A 23,315-nucleotide genomic window follows, 5' to 3' on the forward strand; every position below is an offset into this window, starting at 1 on the left:
TGTAGAGAAATATACATTACATCAAATACAGTATAATCCGTAAGAGATCACAACAAAGGTACAAAATATTATCTGAGGCAGTAATAAATAACTGCATATTTGTTTGCTCACAGGCGGAAATAATTTATAGACTCGGCGATAAATCCAATTTGACAACACGACACATGATTGTGAACAACAATCTTATCACCAATGCTCCAGCTAACACAACACGAAAGGTGACTGGGTTGGTCCACTATTCTTATAGACCAAAACCGGGCAATCAGAAGAGATTAAACTAAATGTTCAAAGAGACATTATAAGAAACTCAATGCCTTATCTTTAGAGTCCAGCTGAAGATGTGTTGTGTTTGAATCAATTACGCATTAGACTGAGCAATTGACTTTAATCAGGTATTTGTACAAAGTTTGCATGATCGTGGTACTTCGGTCCCACGATCTCGCAGGAGAGTCAATAAAGTTAGTGACACTGGAGACCACACAAAGACTACAAAGTTCTTCTTCCCGAACATTCAGCAGGTTTAATCATTGAAGTCTACTCACATCAATGTTTACTTCACATCTGCCGCCGCTCCATCCCGCCTCACAAAGACACGTGTAGGAAGAGATTCCATCGTGACAGCTAAGGTAGGCCCGGAAGCAGTGAGGGGGCGGAATTGATTTAAGTAGTAAAAAATGATGAGAGTGGAGATGAAAAAGAATGCTTCTTTGAAAGCAGCTCTATTGCTGCACAAAACACATGTTGAGAAACATCTAATTTGACATCCTGAAAATCATCACGGCAATGAGGAGGGACCTTAATTCAAAGTAATTCCATCACAGCTCCTCGTAATCATTTGAAGGGGACAGAGATAAATACTTACCTCCCTTGAAAACAAGGTGCCGACAAGCATTCGTCAATGTTGGTCTCACAGTCGGGGCCCAAGAAGCCGTTGGGGCACACGCAGTGATATCGATCGGCTTCGTCGATACATGTCCCACCATTTTGGCAAGGCTTTGAAATGCACTCGTCAATGTTAACGTCACACCATGCCCCTAGGAAATAAAGCATACTTCTTTAAATAGTCCAACTCAACCGGAGGGGTAGCTATTTAGAGCTTGAAGGAAAAAGAATTCATACAATTGTTCGTTTGGAGAGCGAAAGTTAAAAGTGTAAGTCAGGATCTTCATACTCATATTCGTAAAGTCAGTGTGTAGATGAGGATGGACAGCTGGTGGCCACTTGATTAATTGAAAAAAAAATAATAATAAGGGGCACAAAGGAGAAATCATTTTTTTCTATTCCAACTTGCTGAATAATGATCGAAGCGTGCTTATTTCCAGACGCATGACAGAGAGTTTCACCACCGCCACTCCACAATAGCACCGTGGCATTTTTCCCGATGTACCTAATTTGGTGGCCACTGAGTTTATACTGCAAGTGCAGTACATACTCTCCCACGCATAGGTTTGAAGCTTATAATTGATACAGACGGTCTCCCGACGAAAAGGCAGGTTAAGATAATATGCGATTATACAATATGAATATGAAATTATGATCCATGACTATCTCGAGGGAAACAGCACAGCCACGATGTCAATAGGAAGCTTGCGTGTCTTCATGAGAATACGTCTAATTTATTGTAGTAGTGTGAATGACAGCATTTTCAATAACATGTGAAACATTTCACGAGTATGTATTAGTGTTTCATTAGTGTCCTGATAAAGTTTCACTCATGTGCATGAGGGCATTTCACTAGTGTGCATTAGAGCATTTCAGTTCTGCATATGAGAGGCTTTCAGGATTGTGTGAGCGTATTTTCTTCGTTTGTGTGAGCCATTTTAATAGTGTATGAGCAAAAATAAAAAACTCAAATTAAATCCATCGAGCCTCTTACAGCTCATCCCGAATGATGTATGTGCCTTATGACCCTCGTATTCAACTGCTTCTTAACACAAATATTTAACCCCTCAGTGTATTGAGGCATGTAGACATCGTCAACATGATCTGCTTAATCTACACTGACTCATTTTGGCTCAGAACTATGTGTAGGATTGACAGACGTTGGCTGAACAAAAAGTACAAATTCAGGGAACGAGAGTTCAAAAATGATGGTCGAGGTCAGATGAAAATGACCAGAGTGGTCACCGAAAATATCCACTCAGGAGAACATCTCTGAAAGCACAATAATTTGAACCATGAAGAAAACGCAGCAGGACACATGGCCTGGTGCCACTCTGAGTTCAGAGTAGGAAACTCAAGTATCCTTTCTCTCTCTCTCCCTCTCTCACACACACACACACACACACACACACACACACACACACACACACACGTATTGTGACAATGCAAGATTGGATGAAGAAAGTTTGACAATTGAAGAGAGGAAGGAAGAAAATTGCTTGGTCTGATGCTCCTCGACCCCTGCTGCCACATTGGGATCGGAGGGTCAAACTCTGACACAGACAAAAAAAAAGAAAAAAGAAAATAAAACCCAAAACAAGGATCCATCCTGTCTCATATTAGATTAAGCTGCTGGAGGTATGAAATTCAAGGGAATATTGACTCTATTTATTGACCAACACCAGCGGGAACGCAACCTCATAACATCAATACAAAAACACAACCAGAGAGTGGAAATTAAATGTGTTTTGACGTACTTACATACAGTTTGTCAAAATGTCTTGTATAAAAAATATATATCAGCACCCACTTAAGCAGTTTGAGTATGTGATGTGTTTTTATTCGTCTTTTTGGCGAAAAAGAAAACTAACTAGGCAGATTTATCCTTTGATGCTGCTCATGGGTTGCATACTGCATGCCCTTGTCAAGCTATGTAATGATTATCTGTTGAACTGTATATCCCATTGATGCAGTAAACTGCTTTGTCAGGCTCATTCATTATTTTCAATGGATTGCAAAGACGTGGGTCACATTGCATACTCGGCCTTTTTGTTTGTTTGTTTGTTTATTTAACTAAAATATATTCATGTGTGTTTTTCTTTCATTAAAAATCCTGTGGTAAGTGACCTTTCCCGTTAGAACTTCCTATTACAGTTGAAAAAAACTTCTCATTCTTCCTCTTCTTTTCTTTGAAACATGCCCAAGGACAGATGCTTTATTAATCCAGTATTTTGGTAAAACTAAGTGGTGTTGGTTTATTGTTAAAGTCCAGATTCTTTTGAGCTATCACTGTATTAAAATATCTGTAAGTACTTGTAATCATCAACGATAATACCAGGGACCGTGACTTATATTGAGTTCGGTCTGACGGCAGTTTTTAACTACATTTTCTGTGCGGAATCTAAAACTGATTTTCAATTGTCTCTATCACGCTAGGTTTTGAAGCAATAGGATCTCTGTTTTATTTAAATAAATATGTTTGTCTGGAAATGCAAAAAAAAAAAAAACCCTAGAATGGGATAGCTACAAGAATTGGAGAGAAAAGAAAAGAAAAAAACAGCATAGAACAAAAATTGAATTTACAATTTTATGTCCATGGAAAAACCAGCACCAATCATTGTTATTCTTACGACACTTGCTTTCGGTTTGCAGAATGTTGAAAGTACTGACCAGTGGGAGCTGCACCCACCTCTCTACGCACTGTCTCAAGTGTTACTTATCTCGTCAATGATTTTGTTTGCAACTCACAGGATGAAGACACAACAACGTCTAACTTCACTAGATAACCTACAAGGAGAAGTAATCTAACATCACAGTTTAGTGAGCAATATCAAGTCTGATTTGAGAGCAGTTAAAACTGTATGATTGTGAACATGTAAGTACAGCTAAATAACATAACTAGGTGTGGAAGGGTTTATGAAAACTGTCTGAATCGTTGGTTTCCACTGTTGAGGTTCGGTTGGCATGAGGGTTCTGCCCCGCTCCTATTTAATAGGTGGAGTTAAATTGAGTCTGAAATGCAACTTCAAAACAGTGCTGTGCAATAAATTCAATCAATCCTCAACCCAGTTGTACTTTATTTGCCCTTTTAATGTGTTAAATATTAATATTATGATTATATATAATATTAAATGTTCAGTGTTATGATTAGTGGAAAAACATTATCATCACTCCAATATTTGTTGTCACTGAGTAAGATTGTCTGACTAGTCTTACGACTTGCTTAAAGTCTGTAATGACTTGAATCAACTTGGTTGAAATTTGGCGGCGACACCACTTGATCCCCCCCCCCATAGTAACCCTTGAAGGTTACGACTTGAGACTTGCTTGCTCCTACCTCTGAAAATGAGTACAGGCTGTGTTTTATACTGTAATCGATTTGCTCTTCACAGTGGATCATTTTGTCATGGAATGTGTTGTCTTGTTTGTTCTGTTTTATACGAGTGGACCAGGGGCAGCTACACTTTGAGTATGTTAAAGCTGCCCAAAAGGCATTTTAGACGCTGGGGTGACAATAGAAATAAATAAATAAACAAATGCTTGATAAGAGAAAGGAAGCCATTCAAATCAGGTCTTCACATTTATGAATGTATTATCCTAAATATGTTTGGGCAAATGTTACAAAAATGAATTTTGTAATGTACTGTCCTTAAGTTCGGCATATTGATCCTCACACTTAATATTAAGGATAGAGAGTTGCCTTGTTTTGTTATTCTTATGAACTGGATAGAACCTGAATTGAACGGATCTAAAATCAATTTAATGGCAAGACACAGAGTGTCACTGACGTTGTAGTGGTACATTTGCCTGACTCGTATGCGGGCAGCGTAGGATTGGTTCCCAATCAGTGACGGTGTGGATGTGGGTGTCAATAGTACTCCTCGAAATGCGACCCTGTTCAGAATAAGCGGTGTTGAAAGTAGTTGGATGAAAGGATGGGTGAATGGCAAGGCACCTATAAAATTATATCATGGCTCACTTGTATCCTTTACTCTTTAGTTCAAGGTCCCTCATGTTAACTTAATATCCTACTACCGTTAAAAAAAAAGAAAAAAGAAGAAGCTATACCTAAATATTTGCTGCAAGCCAAATCATCAACTCTCATGAGTCCGTTTGACACCTCATTAGTTATCATACGGAGAAACATCCTTTAGTTTCTCACCAGCATCAACTTCAATCAGCCGGCTTCCAAACAAACATCGGCAACTGAATCAGGCATAAAGCCGGGACTGTACACATTAATGGAGGTTTTAGAATTCTTTCTCGTCTACTTTTGTCGACATTTCATCGTTCTGAGTGCAGAGGTCACACAAATCCTCAAAGTGCAAATATCAATACACAACTGGAAAAGAAAACGAACTACCAAGGGGTAAGGGGAAGAGGAGTTTGGGTAGATATCGTGCAATCCATAAATTGGTGTCAAAAAAGTATTCACTGGAAGATAAAATCAATGTTGCCTGTATTTCAAAACATTCGGTAGGATAAAGTTAGGAGTTAGAATTCAATAGAAAGGTCACAGGGTTGATTCAAATCTTTATAATAAAATGCTACAAAAGTGTGCTTCTTCACTGTAAAATCATTTACCACTTAAGGTTATAAAACATTATTTTTAGGATCAAGGAATTACTGTGAGAGGAGAGGGAAAATAATTTATAAAAAAGGTTGTATCGGCGTTTGCATTCAGTTGAAAAGATATACTTTGATGTTATTCCTTAAAGGGGGAAAAAAAGAGAGTCCACAATGACTTTTAGTTACAGCATTAATTGTACTTTCTTTTATTTTGACTTCAATTTAACCTTTAATTGTGTTGGGGGTCAATTTTATGCTAGGATACAGTTACCAAATAAGGCTTCTTATCCAAAAAAACCTTTCACGGGGATTAAAGAGCAGACACCTGTGTGTTCCTATGCTATATTAAAACAAAACAATGCAGTGTAATTCTAAATGTTTCAGATAAAAGATAAAAAGAAAAAAAGGCATATTTGGAAGACAACGGAAAACTTTAGGCAGCCTAGATTGAACTGATGACGCGTTTCTCTTGCCGTGTTCATCCAGCAGCGCAAATTCACTGACGCTGCACTGCAACATCATCATCGTCCAACAATGTGCTGACCGAGGAAACCGCAACAATGTGTTGATTGCTCTGTACCGTCACTCAAGGGAAACGCGCTACTTAATGACGAGTGAAGAAGAGAAAACAGAGGGTGACAAATTACAACAGCCCAAACTGCGATTCATATAAACATGATCGCCCATGAATCATGTCACCGTATTGACTCCTGACCTCAGGACTGAACGCCGCTCTCATGCATGGTTAAATAATACATGCTGGGAGCCTTAAAAGCAAAACATCCTCATTAACGATCCGACAAGTGAGATTCAGGCAGCTGCCTGGGCTGTCTCAGAGTGAGATTAACATTTTTTATGGTGTATGTCGATATGGCACGAAGGGGAAATGATGTATACAACAGCACAAAACGTAGTTGTGCATAATTATGTGATTAGGTGAGCGCTTATACGAAGGCAATTACTGACTGCGTGCCTTTGCGCTGGACCTGTAATTTAACAGTCAGCTTCCTTTTATTTTCCCCTCCAGGGCTCTCTCTCCAGTTGTATACAGTAATTTCCTTTAAAGCCATTGTGGTGGATTGAAATCAACTGCATTCAAAAGACATGGGTGACAAGCTGCTAGTGAGACGTGGACTCATTAATAACTCTGGAATTATACCTTTACCGTATATAAGTACATTCTATTCTGTTAGGTATGAATGGTTAAAAGCCAAAGAAGCTGATTAAAATGCGAAACACATCCTAAAATGTCACGACTTAAAATAAACATCTCATGATTGTAATGTGACACTTCACAGTAATGTTCTGACTCATGCAAACAGGTCCGCCAGTACCACACACCACTTAATTAGCCAATTGGGGACCAAGGCAATTCTATTAGATGTTACGCTCCCTATTCCAGCTTGGTGACTGTACTTTTATTAAAAAGCCCCAATTATTACTTATTGTTGTTTTAAAGACAAAACTACTCTTGTGTAACATTTTTTTTACATGGGTCCCCAACCACCGAAAAATACAATACTAATAGATATGCCGTTATGTATTTGTAATTTTTTTTATGTGATTTACATTATTCTGAAGACTACTTTTCTTTTAAAGGTTACCACTTACTTCTGTGCCACAGTTTACTTTTTCCTCTTACAAATGATTCTGCAAAAACGCCGAGTTGGAATCAATTCAATGTATTACAGTATGATGCAATATTAATAAACATGCTAATAATATTGTAAAAGATATTAGCATGGACCCTAAACACAGAGGTGACCACTCCATCAGTAGAAATGGAAGGCCCGTCAGTGATAGATTGAAAGAGTAAAATGGTAAAATGTCTGGAAATGGGTTTTCATCGGTCACCAGAATCGCCATGATAATTTTTGACTGACTAAAGTAGTGCTTTAATTTTGCGGTTTGTTTACAATGCTCACTGCAAAGGGTGTTTCTGCTTCGAACATGTTGCTGGCCTGCATTAAAATCGAAAACCTTTGGAGCCTTCACAGCCTCGAAAAAGTGTAATGGAAAAGCGACCACGCATGATGTAATCAGTACGCAGGATGGAATCAGGCTGTTTCGAGGTAGAAAAAGGTCCTATGAAAAGGGGGCTTAAGTGGAGCTGGAGGGGTCTGGATGGCCTGATTGGCAGACTTCACATTGCGCCCGTTGGCATTTTCAAATTTAAAGTTTGTATCATCTATTTTATGAATTTCAATGACATTCACAAATGTAAGGAAAAATCCACTTTTCCACAATTTGACGCCAGCCTCAGCTGTCACTAAATCACATCTCTTTGGTGTTTCGCATCCATTCTCGGCTTGTGTGCAGTCGGTGTGTCTGCTGCGTGGGAGGAAAAAAAAAGGACTTATGCGTTACCAGGAGAAAGTGGCCCTAAGTGCAGGAATTTAAATTGAAAAATTGCATGATGACAATTTCCATCACCTCCTTATTGTGTTGGGTTTCTTCATATGTTGGAATTGATGCCAAAACAAAGAATAAAAGAGTATTGGGGGAGTAAAAAGTAAATGTGACTTTGAATAACCTGGTCAGACAGAATGCCAAGTCCAAAATAAAGCTGAACATTTTGACTCACTGGTCAGCAACACCAATAAAATTCAATCTAAAACATAATGCAGTTGGAAATGAACTGTCATTATCATGTAATCACATCCATGCAAGCTAACAGATATAGACTACACTGATTTATTCGTAAGCACCATCAACTGTTGGACCCTAAATTGATTCTGGCATTCAATATGCACAAAGAAAAAAAAAGCAATTGATTTGCTGATGCCAGTAGCACATAATATAATTATGTGTCACATACATACACATTTCAGAATTTCACCCGAAAAAAGAGTTGACACTTTACTATCAAAGCAGAGTAACATTCAAATTTGAACTTGAAATGATGTTTATACAGGGTAATGTTTGAGCCCTCCGCAAAAAGTTACATCAAACCATCCAGGTAGTTTTTCTGCTGCGGTGGAAAGTTACAAAGCGAATACTTGTGTGAATTTCAGTGGGTTTGAGCCAAGTTGGACTGCATCCTCTGGCTGCTTGCTCCCTAGGGGAGTCCCATTTCCTTACATGTGCTTAGAGCCTCAGAAAAAGTAATGACTGGTACAATAGTGTGCGCAGGCCTAATAATAAAAGCTGCTTCAGTGGGAATTGGGCCATGCGTGTCAGGTTCTTCTCCCCAGAGTTACAATACCTCAGAGATTTCACCCCCTCTCTCAATTGAGGAAGGATAAATTGATGATACAAGTACGGAAGACAAATGAAATTAATCTTCCCAGTCGTTGACAGGAATCGGTTTGAGTGCAAAAACACACGCTCGCGTGCTCACGGATGTGCGCTAAAATAGCTCGATACCTGTCTGGCTGGAAAATAAGACGAATGGATTAAAGTAAAGCAACTACAGCGTTGCGAGACGAAGGAAGCTGATGTAATAAAATAAAAGCAAGCAAGTGACAGTGAGAAGTTTCCATCAGACCAAACAGGTGACATGAATGTTTATCTTGTTAGCGTCACGAAAAGGTAACCACTGCATCTGGTCTGGGCAGGCAGACCAATTAAAAGAAGCAGTTTTTTATACTAAACCTCATCTGTGTCAGTACTGTGGTCGACCCCAGAGCCCGATAAGCTTTTTAGGCTCTACTATTGATCTTGTTGTCACCAAGGGGAAAAAGACGTACCTGAGTATCCAGGGCGACAGACACATAAAAAGCCCTCCGGCCTACTAATACAGGTGCCCTCCTGTAGGCAAGGTGAAACTTGACACTCGTTCCCGCTCAGGTGACAGAGCCCTCCGAAATATCCAGGAGGACAACTGCACTGAAACCTGTGGAACAGAAAGATATCGCGGAAACATTAAATTGAAAAGTGGAGCATGCTGTCAGAATTCATTTTGTTTTCACTTCAAACCATTGGCAACTTTGCAAATTGTCATGTTTGGAGGATTATGGAATATTGGATGCTAACTCTTTTATGAACATTTCTTTTTGTCCACATGTCCTTTTTACGTGGCATTTGGGGAGGTGTGGAGAATCAGAATATGAACAGATATTTATTTTCAAGGATAGATTTGTAGAATAATGCAACTACAATAAATTAAATACAATATAATGTACTGTAGTGACAGCATTTGAAAATAGAAATCTGAATTTTGCCGCAGATTTGGATGCGGATGAAATTTCCTATGAATCACCGTTGGAACTCAGATGATGTCCTATCATTCGTTCTTCTCCGAAAGATATTGATTTGCTTTGGATTGTCATGGGGAAACACGATAACTATCTGACAGGTAACTCTCAGATTGATGTCGGTAAAACAATGATGTCACATCTATGGTAGGTTATCAACAAAACCTGACGGAGACAAGAGATGACTTAAAACAATATTGGTCTGGTTATGTTCAATTTAAGAGCAGGACTTTTTTTTTCTTCTACGGTGTTGTAATACTGTAATACTGAAAGGATATATAATTTAAGCAAGGTGTCATTTGTTATCATCAAATTAACAACATTATATCCAATTCTGGTGATATGGAAGTCATTTTTATCATGTGGCGCAAAAAGCATTGCACCTTGTAATTCCAGAAGCTCTAAAAAGCTTGAGTGGTCAGTGACAGTACTCTGACAAAAAATTAACAGCCTTTGCTTTGCCGTCTGCCTGCTAACACTGCGTTTGAGCTTCTTATAAAACAGAACCGCATCCGTTGATAACGATTTATTCTTTCCCAGTGCATGCAGTATGATAAGAGCTGAATGTGAATGTGTACAGATGTGGAAAGACACCGTGGAGCACAGTGCAGAGTCAGATACATCAGCTCAGTGCACAAGAGCTTATTCAACTTGTCGGGTCAGGGAGATGAAGATAATGGTGAGTGCGTTGTGTTTTTCTTGTAGTGGGCACTGAAGTTAAGACACACCGGACTGTGCAATAAGGCCAGCACTGTATTGAGGAGGGTCGGGTCACCCGGGAGCCAAATCATGGTGGGAGACAAACTGGAGACAAACCATTTAGGACTCAAATTGGACCTGGGACTTCTTTACACATCTGTCCGACTAAGCCCACAAGGCCAGGGGCTCCCATTAAGCACACCAGAGAGAAGTACCCGTAGCGCTGGGCTGGAGAATGAATTCAGACACGTGATGTTTTCCAGCTGAATCTAGTTACTGTCTTGTGGAGAGCAGCTTATTTGAGATGCAGTATGCCAAGGATGCCCACTATGCTTTTGAAAATAAAAGGCAATCAATTCTACCTTGCTTTTTATTCTTACTTGTTCACTAGGTCTTGACAAGTTCCGCCATTGAGGCAAGGCTGTGAGGAGCACTCATTGATGTCTTGCTCGCAGTGGAGGCCGGAAAATCCCATTCGACAAACACAGCTGCAAAAACGACACAGAACAATCATATCGATGGGTGGTGGCTGGACAGACATGGAGATGATGGTCCATTTTGATGGATACTTTTTACATTGTAGTGTTTGTTTACCTTTTAATTTGAGTTTTAGGTGACATTTTCCGCTACATTATCGCAAAAACTGTAACCAAAAGACCTAAAATTGTAGTGTACTTCACTTTAAAAAAAAAATTAAAAATTACCATAACTGTATCGTGTGATCAATGAACTGTCTTAATAAGACTGAACCAAATTTCGGGTGGGAGCTAACTGCCACATCAAAATAAAGAGCAAAGTCTAAAACCACAACAAACAAGTACAAAGTGTCATCACCAAAATTTAATTATACATTCTTCCTACAAGCAGCTGCTAAAAGGTCGACAGTGGGGAGTCACAATTGATGTAATGCGCTGTCAAGAGTGTATAGTATTTAGATTCCGGGGCAGAGGGCAATTTCAGTGGGAGCAAAATGCATTGAAATGATCCACATTTTGGTTCTGATGTGCATGAGAATTTAACAAGCTCTCGTGTGCCACCTACCAATGCAGTAAAAGGAAGTATGCGGTTGTTGTTTTTAATTAAATCTACCACCTCACCTACGAACAAGCACCTGCAAGCTTCTTTGTGATAAGATGAGTATGGTTGTATGAATGCCATTCTGTTTTGTCAAACCACAGTATGATATGGTTTCAATTTAATTCAATTTGATCTCAGTGTTCAAGTGTAGCCGTTTAGTAATGCTTTTGTACGTAAATAACAAAACAAAACAACAAAAAAAGTAAAAACAAGTAAGGTAATACAATGCCATTCCAATTAAGGTCCCACTCCATGTACTGTAATTATTAAAAAACGCATTCACTCCCAAAGACGTTTTTAAACGTCTTTTCAGACTTGGTCCAAAATTGGCTGGTACTGAATGAGTTAAAGAGGTAGGTTTGTGCACATTAAAAAGCTATTTATTTTTTCCCCTCAGACCTTTTTTTGTGTAATTGAGTGTATTTATATGACAAAAGTACAGTGCAATGACCTTTTCATACGCCACTCAGTGTGAGTCATGTGGCAACATGAAATACCGGTTGCCAGAGTGTCCATATTTGAAAGTGCTGAGGTAGCAGCCTGCCAGGAAGTAAAAACTGAGATTTGCCACTGGTTAGATAGACCGTACTTCCACAAGGTATGTCTTTCCGTGGTGAGAAAGAAAGCCCTGAAGTTACTCATTTTAAAAAGGAGGAGGAGGAGACAAGCAGCAGAGAAAAAAAAAACAAAGACTAGGTGGGGACACTTGGACAGTTTAATGACGCTGTTTCCTCGAAGTAAGTCAGCCAAAATAACACTAAATCATTCTGTCAGCTCTTCTTCAATTGGAGGCATTTGTCTGACATCATGGCGACGCCACTCTCCAATCGTACAGTTTCCAATTTGAGTCGCCTTCTCCATCCTGCGGTCTCCACCACAAGTTATTGTATGGTTGTCGTCATTATAGCATTGCTCCCACAATAAATTAAATGATGGTCTCAGACTTTTGCAAAGACTTCTGTGCCAAGCAAAGGACCAAAAAACAAAATTGAAGTTGATGTTTCGAAGTCACAAAGTAATATTGAGAATGGAATCCTAAAGTAGCAGGCTACTTCAATATGTATTCTGATTGATGCTGTATTGTCAATTAAAGCTAATTTGATTTGAGGAAGCATCGATATGCTCTAAACACAGTCCTGTGAAATTTTCCAGAAATATCCAATAAACTGCATTTAGAGGAAATGAGACTTGTCACCTGTACCCGTTGACCTGGTCCAGACAGTCGCCGTTGTCTCGGCAAGGATTCGAAATGCACTCATTGGTGTCGGTTTCACACCGGCTTCCTTCAAATCCTTGAAAGACAGAGGAGACAGTCATGGATCGGTGAGCCCGCCCACATTGCTGGAAGCGTCAGTGTCGATGATAACCAAGGCCCTGGTGAACACCGTTTTAATGGAACTAGTAGCCCCTGTAGCATTTCTCATCTTCCAGTTCTCAGCACTCACCGGTTCCCCTCAGAGAGCGTGTTAGTCTAATAATACTTCAGTGCCATGGACAGATTGGTCTGAGGGTTAGTGGTTTGGGGTTTGGGAGGTGTGCGTCTTTCTGTGCCATTCTATGCATATGTCTGTGTGATGGAAAAAAAGACGAGTAAGGACGGGGGCTTCTTGTAAAGTTCGGTAAGAGGGACAGCCTAAAGCCCATGAGCTCTTTTGCCCTGCTTCATTAGGGGGTTGAGGGCAGGGTGGCTAAGTAGATCAGCATGGATGTTTGGGAGGACTTTTAAAGCGGCTTCAGAACTTCGAAGGTTCTGCCTCTGGTGGTTTGTCCCGATTCACTTTTTAATATTTTTCTGCTGAACAAAATTTTGAATGAAATAAAGGAAATGGCCAATTGAACTTTTTTGGAAGATCCATCCATTTTCAATACATTTGTCCTCATAAGAGTGTGTGTGTTTGTGTGTGTGTGTGTACACACGATGGAGCAGACAAAGAAGCACCCGTTGTTTGTTTGTTTTTTTCCCCCATTGATTATGTGGACGACTGCATAGCTCTAACCCGAGCCTGCTTGTTTTTATTTATTTATTTATTTATTTTTTGAGGTTGATTTGGGGTTTGGCAAAAATAACCCCCCAAAACATTTTCCTTGAACCTTTGTAGCTAACACATTTTTGGTGTGTAACCGAGAATACAATGGCTCTCAAACGATGTATTTCCTTATGTAGTAAAGTGATGTTGTAGGTAAATGCACTGAAATACACTAGGGTGATGCTATGTGGTAACAAGCTACAGAATTTTATGTCTTGGGACGTAAGAATGCGAGAGCACAGAGAGCACGGAGCATCCAGTGAATTATGGGACAGCACAGGTTTCCCAACCTGGCCTGTCAGTCACGGCAATGGTGGAACACCTCGGGGGGCTATTTGGAATGTCACCACAATGTAATGCATCTTGTGCCACTAAGCACTGACTGGAGGCTCCTCTTTGACAGAGCACTGAGAGATAGCGCAGGCACAAGCTCGCAAAGTCATTCCATCATATGGTCGCAGACCTGCTATGAGATGGCTGCCACTGCTATTGAATCTCTCAGAGGAAAAAGAAATTGAGGGTAATCCCCGGTGGACAGTGAGCTAACTTTGATGGCCGTTTCAATTGAAATATGACTGATGTCTTCATTTTGTGACTGTGAATTTGGTTTGGACTGCGACATTTGTCCTTACAGTCTCCTTATCAGAGTCGCTGTCAGTTGCGAGGAAAGATGCTAAAAATACCGGCTCACTTGAAATGGTTTAGGCTTTTTAATCTTTATATTTGCAATTTTGCAAATTTGCTCCAAAGAAAAAAAATACACAACTGTGAAATGATTGAATATGATGATTAGCATATGATATGAAAAAATATTGGATAGGGAGGCTTGTTATGACAGCAAAATTTATGATGGTTTCTAGGATACAAGTCTCACTGTTTTTTTCTGTTTTAATCTAGAAAATCCATATTTTATCAAAATGTGTGTGTGCGGAGGGAGGGGTTGGAGGCTTGCCTCTTTCCAACCAAATGTACTATTTCTAAGAGAAATATTGTTGCTTGACCACATATAATGCCCTCTAATTTCTCAAGAATAATACACACTTGTGTTTATTATTTCTTGCAAAAATCCCCCTCCCTCACCAAAAAAAAAAAAACAACCTTTAGCCTGACATAGTCAGCTTTAATCATAGTTTCATGACCAAACACAGCAAACAGGTTAACGGACCGTTTGCTGTGAGAATGAGCATAACTACTGGCTGATGACTGGACGGTTTGAAGTTGAAGTTTTCTTAATTGCTGTCGTCTTTGGACAAATGTTCAATACTTGTTCATATTGAATTAAAAAGTCTATTTCTCTACATTTGAAAAGAAAGCGACAAACCTTGACATCACAAGGGGTGGGGGGTGTAATTTAACTCTCTGGCATGAACAATGCTCATCATGTTCCCCGATGTTTTTCCTTTCACCTCTGGATTCTGTTGAGTGGAACTACAGTACATTTAACAACTGGTGAAACCAATTTTATGCTTATAACCTGACACCACTGCATGTGAATCCTTTGTCTGGAAGAAATGAAATAAGGAAGGAAATGGGTCTTGGGGAAAAGCTGTGGGGTTTCAAAGTTCTTAAAAGCTTTTGTATGTTAAGTATGGCTCTTAACCGACAACTGTGAATATCATTATTAAGTATACCAATTGAAATTACACGTTTGAATCTTGTAAAAAGCCGATTTTCCTCTTTCTTTCTTGCTCGCTTATTTTTAAATATCAGATGTGCAAAGAGAGTCAGGGGAAAGGGAAATTTGCACTTCTCTGCTTAGGTTGCTTCACAGCGAACCAATCCCGGATAAGCAGAAGAACACAGGTGAATGGATGGTATCTCCAGCACTAATAGTGAAATACTAAAGTGTTGTAACCAAAGCTCGGATATTTTTGTAATTTCATGGAAATTAATCATGAAAGGTTAGACCTGAAACATTATCATAATTGGTTCTGGAAATTCCTTCCAGAACCAATTAATTTTATAAGTAGAGGTACCACTGTATAAGAAAATAGGTACCGGTAATAGGTATCTAGCCGGTAGTTAAAGCCCTCTGCTGTATTTCTTTTTCTGGCCACGACGTGGGACACTTTGAAGACTTTGACGGCAGGTTTGTATCAAAGAAAGTCAGATGCGCGCCGACGCCGCGCCGCCGAGGTCTCCGAATGCGGCGGTGGGACGAGCACGTTTGCGAGTCACTTCACGAGAGCTGTGACATGCACTTGTGAAATTAAGAAGCAACCTATTGGAGGGCAGCATAGAAACACATTTTGAGCACTAATTACGTTCGGATCTACTTGGTCAGATGTTTTTATGCCATGAAATTAATGGCATTCATTGCATTGCTTTTTTTGCATGAAGCTGCCACATCATTTTACATGTCGCAATAAGTGCAAAAAGTCGGGAAACATCGTATCCCGCTATGCAGTGAAACCACAGTTAAATAAGCCTAGGGTTACTGCTCTATTAGAAACCTGCTGTGAAGGGCTCAGAGGTTAAACTCCAACATGATATATCATGCCACTAATAGTGGTGAATTCTTATGAGGAGAATAACTGATTCAGGAATTCTCTTTTTCCATGCAGCTGTTGTCTCGACATGAAATAGAGGTCTTGCAGCTACAAATGGAGAGAGAACAAAAGACCCTTTGCCCTCAGTGATGGTTGTTAGCATGCTGAAACCATAGCACATGTATGGGCCGCACTCACTATTGACTCTATTTTTGTGCCTCACACAGGTCTTGCATAGTCTAACTGCACTGGAAAAAAATGGTGTATTGAATTTACTCATTTTGCTTTTGTCAAGTGGTTGCACAAAGTTAAATCATCTGGATTCAGACTTTTTTTTTCCAAGTAGAGATTTTTTGCAAGTATTGCAGAGAGTCTCTATGTTTTAGTTAGCCCTGCTATATATCATATACCGTAGCAGGCATCTGCACTGGACATGTCGTACACCCGCATAAGCTCATGCAATTCGATACAAGAGCCACATTAAAGTATTATTGTTTAAAGTTGTTTTGATGATTAGTTGTTTAAAGTTATTTTTGACCTTTTGGGACAGCTAAATACGGCAAGTCAAATACTTTTGAAACATTCCGCCCAGTATAATGTAAACATATTGCTGTATTAGTTTAGTTTAGTTGGGCATGGTACATTCCACAAAATGCATTTACCACATTCAGAACATGGTAATGAGAGCCTAAAAGGTGGAGTCTGAAGAAGATGCTTATCGATGCATACCCCACCACACCTCATGCAATACAGCAGAGGTGAAACTTTTTACATTGAGAACTGCATATTACTGTGGAGAATAAAAATATCAATATACAGTGGAAATTTAAAAAATGGATTTCGTCACCCCGGGCGCCCCGGTGGTCAACTGGTTGGCGCATTGAACTCAGACAGGTATAGGGTTCGATTCCAGCTCCGGCCTTCCTGTGTGGAGTTTGCATGTTCTCCCTGTGTCTGCGTTGGTTTTCTCCGGGTACTCCGGTTTCCTCCCGTATTCCAAAAACATGCATGGCAGGCTGATCAGACACTCTAAATTGTCCCTCGGTGTGAGTGTAAGCTTGGATGGTTGTTCGTCTCGGTGTGCCCTGCGATTGGCTGGCAACTAGTTCAGGGTGTCCCCCACCTAGCGCCCGAAGACAGCTGGGATAGGTTGCAGCATGCCCCGCGATCTTTGCGAGGATAAATGGATCAGAAAATGGATGGATGGGTGATTTTGTCACTCCAAACTAACTATCTGTTAGTTACGCCTGTACCAGCACAGATTTTGATTGGGAGGAATGTCGGTGCCATTGACTGTCGGTGCTGGACAGACCTGGGGCGCGTGTGTTTTTTGCGCCTGTAATGGGCAGCATTTTTCACAACCCTGTTTTGTTCACTGGCTATGTCGGCGCTGTTGGACAGTCGGCGTTGGTGCAGCTGGATTTGGATGGCTGCTGAAGTTGAGGATGAGGAGAGAGGAGCGTTGGCGCAGAGCGTCGATGCGTATTTGGAACCGTGAGTCGCCGCTTGGAATTGACAGGGACAGGAGAAGTGAACCAATCTCTTTCTTCGTCAATGGATGCTACAGCTTTTGTTGACTTTGTAGCCGACGTGTGCACATTTTGAGCATGACGTCTCTGATCCACTGGTTAAAGGACACTTTGATTCTCTCCTCTTTCATCTCAAACTGCTTCAAACAACAAAGCGTGTGATGGAAAAGTGGTTAGAACTGCACGACTGTCCGTGTTTTATGTTATGTGTTGTGTTTATTATTTTACTTTATTTTAACTGTTTTGTTAAGCGCTTTGTTACAGCTGCCGCTGTTGTGAAAGCACTATATAAATCAACATGTATTGTATTGTATCTAACTTACTATGTAATTCCTAACTAAGTTTCACCACCAGTTGAAAATGTCTTTTAAAAAAACAAACAAACTTTGTATTAGATCCTATTAGATTTCACCAAATGTTGTGGCCAGTGAATATATGCAGATACACTTCCACAACAATGGAGAAAGCTGAGGTCAAAAGTGAAAGAGATACACCCATAAAATTCTGTTCATGTCCCAAAGGCTCGCTTTCTGAATTTGAATGAAATCCTCTCTATGTGTTTGGGCTATCCCAGTTGTGAACTTGTTTTTCGCCTTGGAGTTGCTAATTATTTGCACTCTTTCACTTTTTCGGAAGAGAGTTTAAACCTGACTGTTGTACAATTCCTCTGGGTGAAGCAAGGATGTATTTTCCTGCAACAGAATTTTGCAACTTTAAAAGCATTAAATGACACAATAATTTTAAAACATAGCACTTAATTATTGTGATGCCATGGAATCAGGAGATGATCACTCATTATGAAACTTCATTTACCGTATCTAGCGTTTACAAAAAAAACAAAAAACAAAACGGCCAAAACATATTTAAACAATCATCTTAAAAGATAGCACTTAAGTATTGTGATACCATAGAATCAGGAGATAATCACTCCTTATTAAACTTCATTTATCTAGCTTTTTTTTGGGCGGAAAAAACCCCATGCCAAAACAACCGAACAAGTACCTAGTAGCTTCGTATGCTGAATAATAATGGGAGAAGTGAGTCATCATGCTTTTTGTGAAGTGAAAACGAGTGAACCCACGCAAAGCTTTTGGTATAATGTATGCAGCAAGCACCTAATTTCCTATTCCTCTCCAAGGAAACCTTCAGAAACCAACCCAGCCGTTCTATTTATATCTGGAAACATCGTTCCCTCTTTGCACTGATAGCGCCATTAGGCACAGAACAGTAACAATGCTGCTTTAGAGAAGTCAACCGCTCAACAATCAACTTCAATCTCTCAAGGGGTCCCAGAATCGACATACCCGTACGTGGTTATTATACCAGATTTAAGATTTACATTTTTACATTGCTTTTGAGATGGACTTTAAACAACAGTTTAAACGATATCTGTCTCTATCTCATTAGCATCAAGTACTTGCTGTCTGACAGGTGGTGCTCAAACTCACTGTTTCCCACAGACAACAAATTTTTTGCAAGTTGACTGATCTACAAGAAAAATGAATATTTGTAGTCATCAAACAGCCCACAGCACAAGAGTGTTAGGGAAAAAAAATATGGTAAAATATACAAATGAATGCAAATTGTGACCATATGGTTGGATAGGGTGAGGTGAAACAGTTTCAATTTTGTTCTACAGCTGTTTTAACAAACTTTTGAATGGGGAAAACCTCTTTTGTGAGTTGAAACAGGCAGCTTCTGAGTCTCAGCTTCACTAAATTCATGCCCAACATACAGGAGATTGCTAGGCAAAATATTGTACAGCTGCCAGAACTGTCGGTAACTTCTTTTAGCATGATCCACTCTTTAAGTTGAGCAGGAGACGACGACCACATTCTTTAGAGATGCCCACGATGCTGTACTGTCCATATTTGTTTCTATATTTTATTAATTTAGCTAGCTATCGATACATTTTCATTCTTATTTGAGCCTGCTGGGTTTATTTCTTTATACATACAGAGTTTATCACTCTCATTCGAGCTTGCTTTGCTGGAATTTCATTCATTCATGTTTCAACCCTGAAAATGAAATAGATCGGGGGTCATTCATAATTCAGTGTTTGGAGCATTTTGTTATATTTTTGACCAACATGTGCCAAAATGATGATGGGGTCTAACAGATTTCAGTATTGTAGACTGATGCAAAGAAAAATAATGAGCTACTGCATCATAAAATACAGCTCAATCGGAAGCCTGTCTGTAAGTAAAATTAGCCTGGCTGCTGAAATGGCTATTAGTGTAATTACACTAGATTAGTCCCCACCCAAAATACCTTCAATGTGAGGATGAGGCCATGTGTGCACTCACCAGCTGGGCATGTGCAGAAGGCCGTTCCATTGGAGCGTGTCAGGCAGGTGGAGTTGTGCAGGCAGGGATTGTTGAGGGGATCACATGGGTCATAAGGCTGGTTGCACGATGGGCCGCTGAGAAAGGGGGGGCAGGTGCATAAGAAATCCCCAGATACATGTGACTCCTGACACTGAGCGCCATTTTGACAAGGCCCAGATTCACACTCATTCACTTCTTCAGTGCAGTCTGCACCTGTCCAGCCTGGTGAGCACATACACCTTGGAGATACCAAAAATGGAAATGGGTCAGTTCTTTCTTTTTTTTTTTCTTATGGCAGATCGTTTCCATGCTTCAGCAAATGTACTGCTATTTTGTTTAGCCATGTTGTTGGCAACGTATTGCAATCAAGCTAGGCTCAAGAAGTACCTCTTCAATGCTGCGTGCGTACAGCATCGGGATGCATGCGCTTCCCTAGAGCTTTGTGATCGTGATGGATGAGAGTATCAGTCAAACTAAAGTCATTACAGTCACCACCTGTTTTATTTCTTGAGAGAAAAGTAGGAGGCCATGATTTGGGTTAAGGACTTTTTTCAAGTGGAGGATGTGCCTTACAATTTGAGGCACTGCATTATTTTGAGTAGAGGTGAACATTTCAGGATTTTCAGCTCCAATATGTTCAGAGATACAATAATCCTGAACAGATGTCGATAGGACTCTTCAGGTAATACTTTCTTACCTTGCAGGCGCACAAAGGGCACTTACAAGTCACAAGGGATTGAACCTGCAACCTTCCAAATGTGAGACAACCACAGTAGCACCTGAGCCGGCCGGGCTGCCCAAATCACTGGAGTAGATACTGTAGATATATAGTAGTACTGTAGCTGTGCAATTTCAGTACAATGATAAAAAGGGAATGAGAGCGTGTGCTTCAGATCTTTTTTTTTTTTTTTTAGCTGGGGCAATTAAATGTCTCCAATGACATGCTTTTTTTGTTTAATAAATGACTGATGCATTTAGTACGTGCACATACTTGTAGCCGTTGAATTCAGTGCAGGTGGCATTGTTTTTGCAGGGCTGTGACAAACATTCATCGATTTCTTGTTGGCAGTACTTTCCTTCCCAACCGGAGTGACACACACACTCGTAACTCTGCATTTAAACAACCACAAAAAAAGAGGAAGAAAAAACAACAACTTGTGATTAAAGTGGAAAGTAGCCGACGGAGCAGCTTAATTCAATTTGTTACATTTTAACATACAAATGCTCGGCATGAAATGTTTCCAAATGCAATATATCGTACAATCCCCCATTCGCATTAAATATGCATTCCGTTTGGGAATCTATTTGAACTGTGGAAGAGTCACGCTTGTCGTACATTTCCCTTCACTGCATATGCATTTCTCCTCCCGCCCACCCGGTGGATGAAATGAAAGCTTGTGTCATTCAAGGCATATGGTAACTTCCATCAAGCACACAGGAAACATCATCTACATATTTTGCAAGTAACCGTTAAAATATAGCTGGTTTTATTCTTCTGTTAGTTTATTTCACTGCCTCGGTCTTCAACAGCATGTGAATGATGTGTCCTTTATTCACCATTGCAATCTGCATTCGTACAATTAATCATAACATGGAAGATTAATGGTTTGTTGTACAACCACGAGCAACCGTTTTAATTTAGATTGCGCTTTGCACAAGGGATGGGTGCACTCCTGTGGTCAAAGGTTTTTTTTTTTTTTAATAAGGTTTGTCTTTGTCAGTGTTTTGTTTGAATGTCCTGGATGCTGTAGGTTGAAGGTATGCTAATCAGCATCGCATATGCTATAGGGTGTGCAGTTAAAATGTTCCTGATGTGACTGGTGGGTGCCGGGGCAATGCTGGGTGCAGCAGTCTCATGATAAATTAGATAGCTTCAGGATATTCGAATTCGTCACCCCTGGCAGTAGAACTTAATCTCATTTTTGTTGTTAAGTCACCTTCAGGGACAGCAGTTTTCCAAAATAAGCTCCATAGGACACTTTATTCAGAGAGCGAAATGGCTGGGCTATAAACAAGGCAATGTAGCAAAAAGTATTCATAATGAGTTTAGGGACGGACTAGGAAACAACATTCTAATAAATTCCAGGAAAACCTTCCAGTGTGGAAAAGATATTATACTTTGGCATGATAAGAGCCAGATTCATCCCGGCAGAATGCCTACACCCAAGGCTGGCTGCCAGTCAATCACACAGCATGACTATCGATTAATTCATTGTTAAAAATGTTGTCAATTACATGGGATTGATTGATCAAGATGTGGAATTTAAAAAAAAAAGCCAAACAAGGGGAAGACATAAAACACAAAGGAAGCCACAGCAAAAAACAGTTGGGATAATACTGGAATATTGGTTGTCCTACATGCCAAAAATGAGTTGAATGGCTTTGACCACCTTTTCATTTGCTTCAGAGGTTTGATATTTCAGTTTGTTTTTTGTTACCTGAATATTTATCCACATAAAATGCATCATTTATTCATCATGCAGTTTAGTCAAAAACAAAGCAAATGTACAGTAAACACACAACTGCAATCTATTTATTTGTCAATAATCCTCAAGCGTCAATCAGTGCCCTATTTGCAGCTAAAACCATTCTAGCGAATGAAAAGTCGATATGGAGAAAGGCGCAATTGGCAGGGGGGTTGTTTTATTTTTGACTGGAAAGGAAATGTACGCTTCACCGCTTGCTTGATTCATCCATCTAATGCTCCTTGGGAGCAAACTGACTCATTCAGACGGTGATGGTAAATCCCTCAATAAAACCAAGACCGTCTGTCTGTACAGACTACACAACCCTGATGGTACTGACACACGGCACTACACTTTCTCTCCCTTTGGATAGGAAACTAATAATGATATTAGACAGCTGTGTATTTTTTACAACAACACACATCAATATGCAGCGAAAGCGTAATGGTCATCGGGCAATCGGCAATGCCTTATGTGAATCGCTTGAGTTCACATGTAATGGGAATTACCAACTGCACAGATTAATGGGACACATTTCATTTGAAGAACCTCGCGGTCCAACACATAAGTCCATTAAGACAAAAAATGGTCGACTTACCAGATGGAGATCCTTACATATTGAGTTGCCACTGCACAGATTGTTCACGCAGTCGTCAATGTCTTTCTCACATTGCAGGCCAGCATAACCAGGACTGCAAAGGCAGTAAAAACCATCTACCACTGAAACAAGATCAGCAGCTCAGTTGCATCTCCTTGCATCATCAATTGCTATTCACTGCTCCCAGCAGGTAGCAGTCCATTTCTACAGAGCTAATTGTGAACATCACCAACATTTTCTCAACATGGAGGCATTCTTTTAAGGCCAACTGTATCACTGTAAAAATGAAAGGATTACATGAGGACAGCTCGCTGCACCTGCGTGACACAGCAGCGTTGAATGCATCAGTCTGACAGAGTCCGACACTTTAACCATCTTTAAATTAACCTGTCTGGCCACTAGCCCTTTCCTACCCTTACAGCCCTTTCACTTAGTTCTCTTTTTCTCCATAAATGCC

The 23,315-nt window shown here is 40.0% G+C and overlaps 1 protein-coding gene across 1 annotated transcript in view; it reads right to left on the bottom strand.

The window, feature by feature from the left end:
• The window catches only part of eys (EGF-like photoreceptor maintenance factor), a 141,193-nt gene that overhangs the window by 66,127 nt on the left and 51,751 nt on the right, over positions 1–23,315 (bottom strand). Inside the window, exons 21-28 of the mRNA XM_086122554.1 lie at positions 22,859–22,980; positions 20,787–20,905; positions 19,775–20,034; positions 12,619–12,715; positions 10,727–10,834; positions 9,141–9,286; positions 863–1,034; positions 543–621 (exon numbers count right to left, since the gene is read on the bottom strand). Coding sequence (XP_085978680.1) covers positions 543–621; positions 863–1,034; positions 9,141–9,286; positions 10,727–10,834; positions 12,619–12,715; positions 19,775–20,034; positions 20,787–20,905; positions 22,859–22,980 — 1,103 coding nt within the window. The remainder of the gene's footprint in view (positions 1–542; positions 622–862; positions 1,035–9,140; positions 9,287–10,726; positions 10,835–12,618; positions 12,716–19,774; positions 20,035–20,786; positions 20,906–22,858; positions 22,981–23,315) is intronic.

This window comes from Hippocampus guttulatus, chromosome 10 (genome assembly GCF_054856545.1).
Source record: "Hippocampus guttulatus isolate MCC_2025c chromosome 10, RoL_Hgut_1.0, whole genome shotgun sequence".
In the NCBI taxonomy this organism is placed as follows: domain Eukaryota; kingdom Metazoa; phylum Chordata; class Actinopteri; order Syngnathiformes; family Syngnathidae; genus Hippocampus; species Hippocampus guttulatus.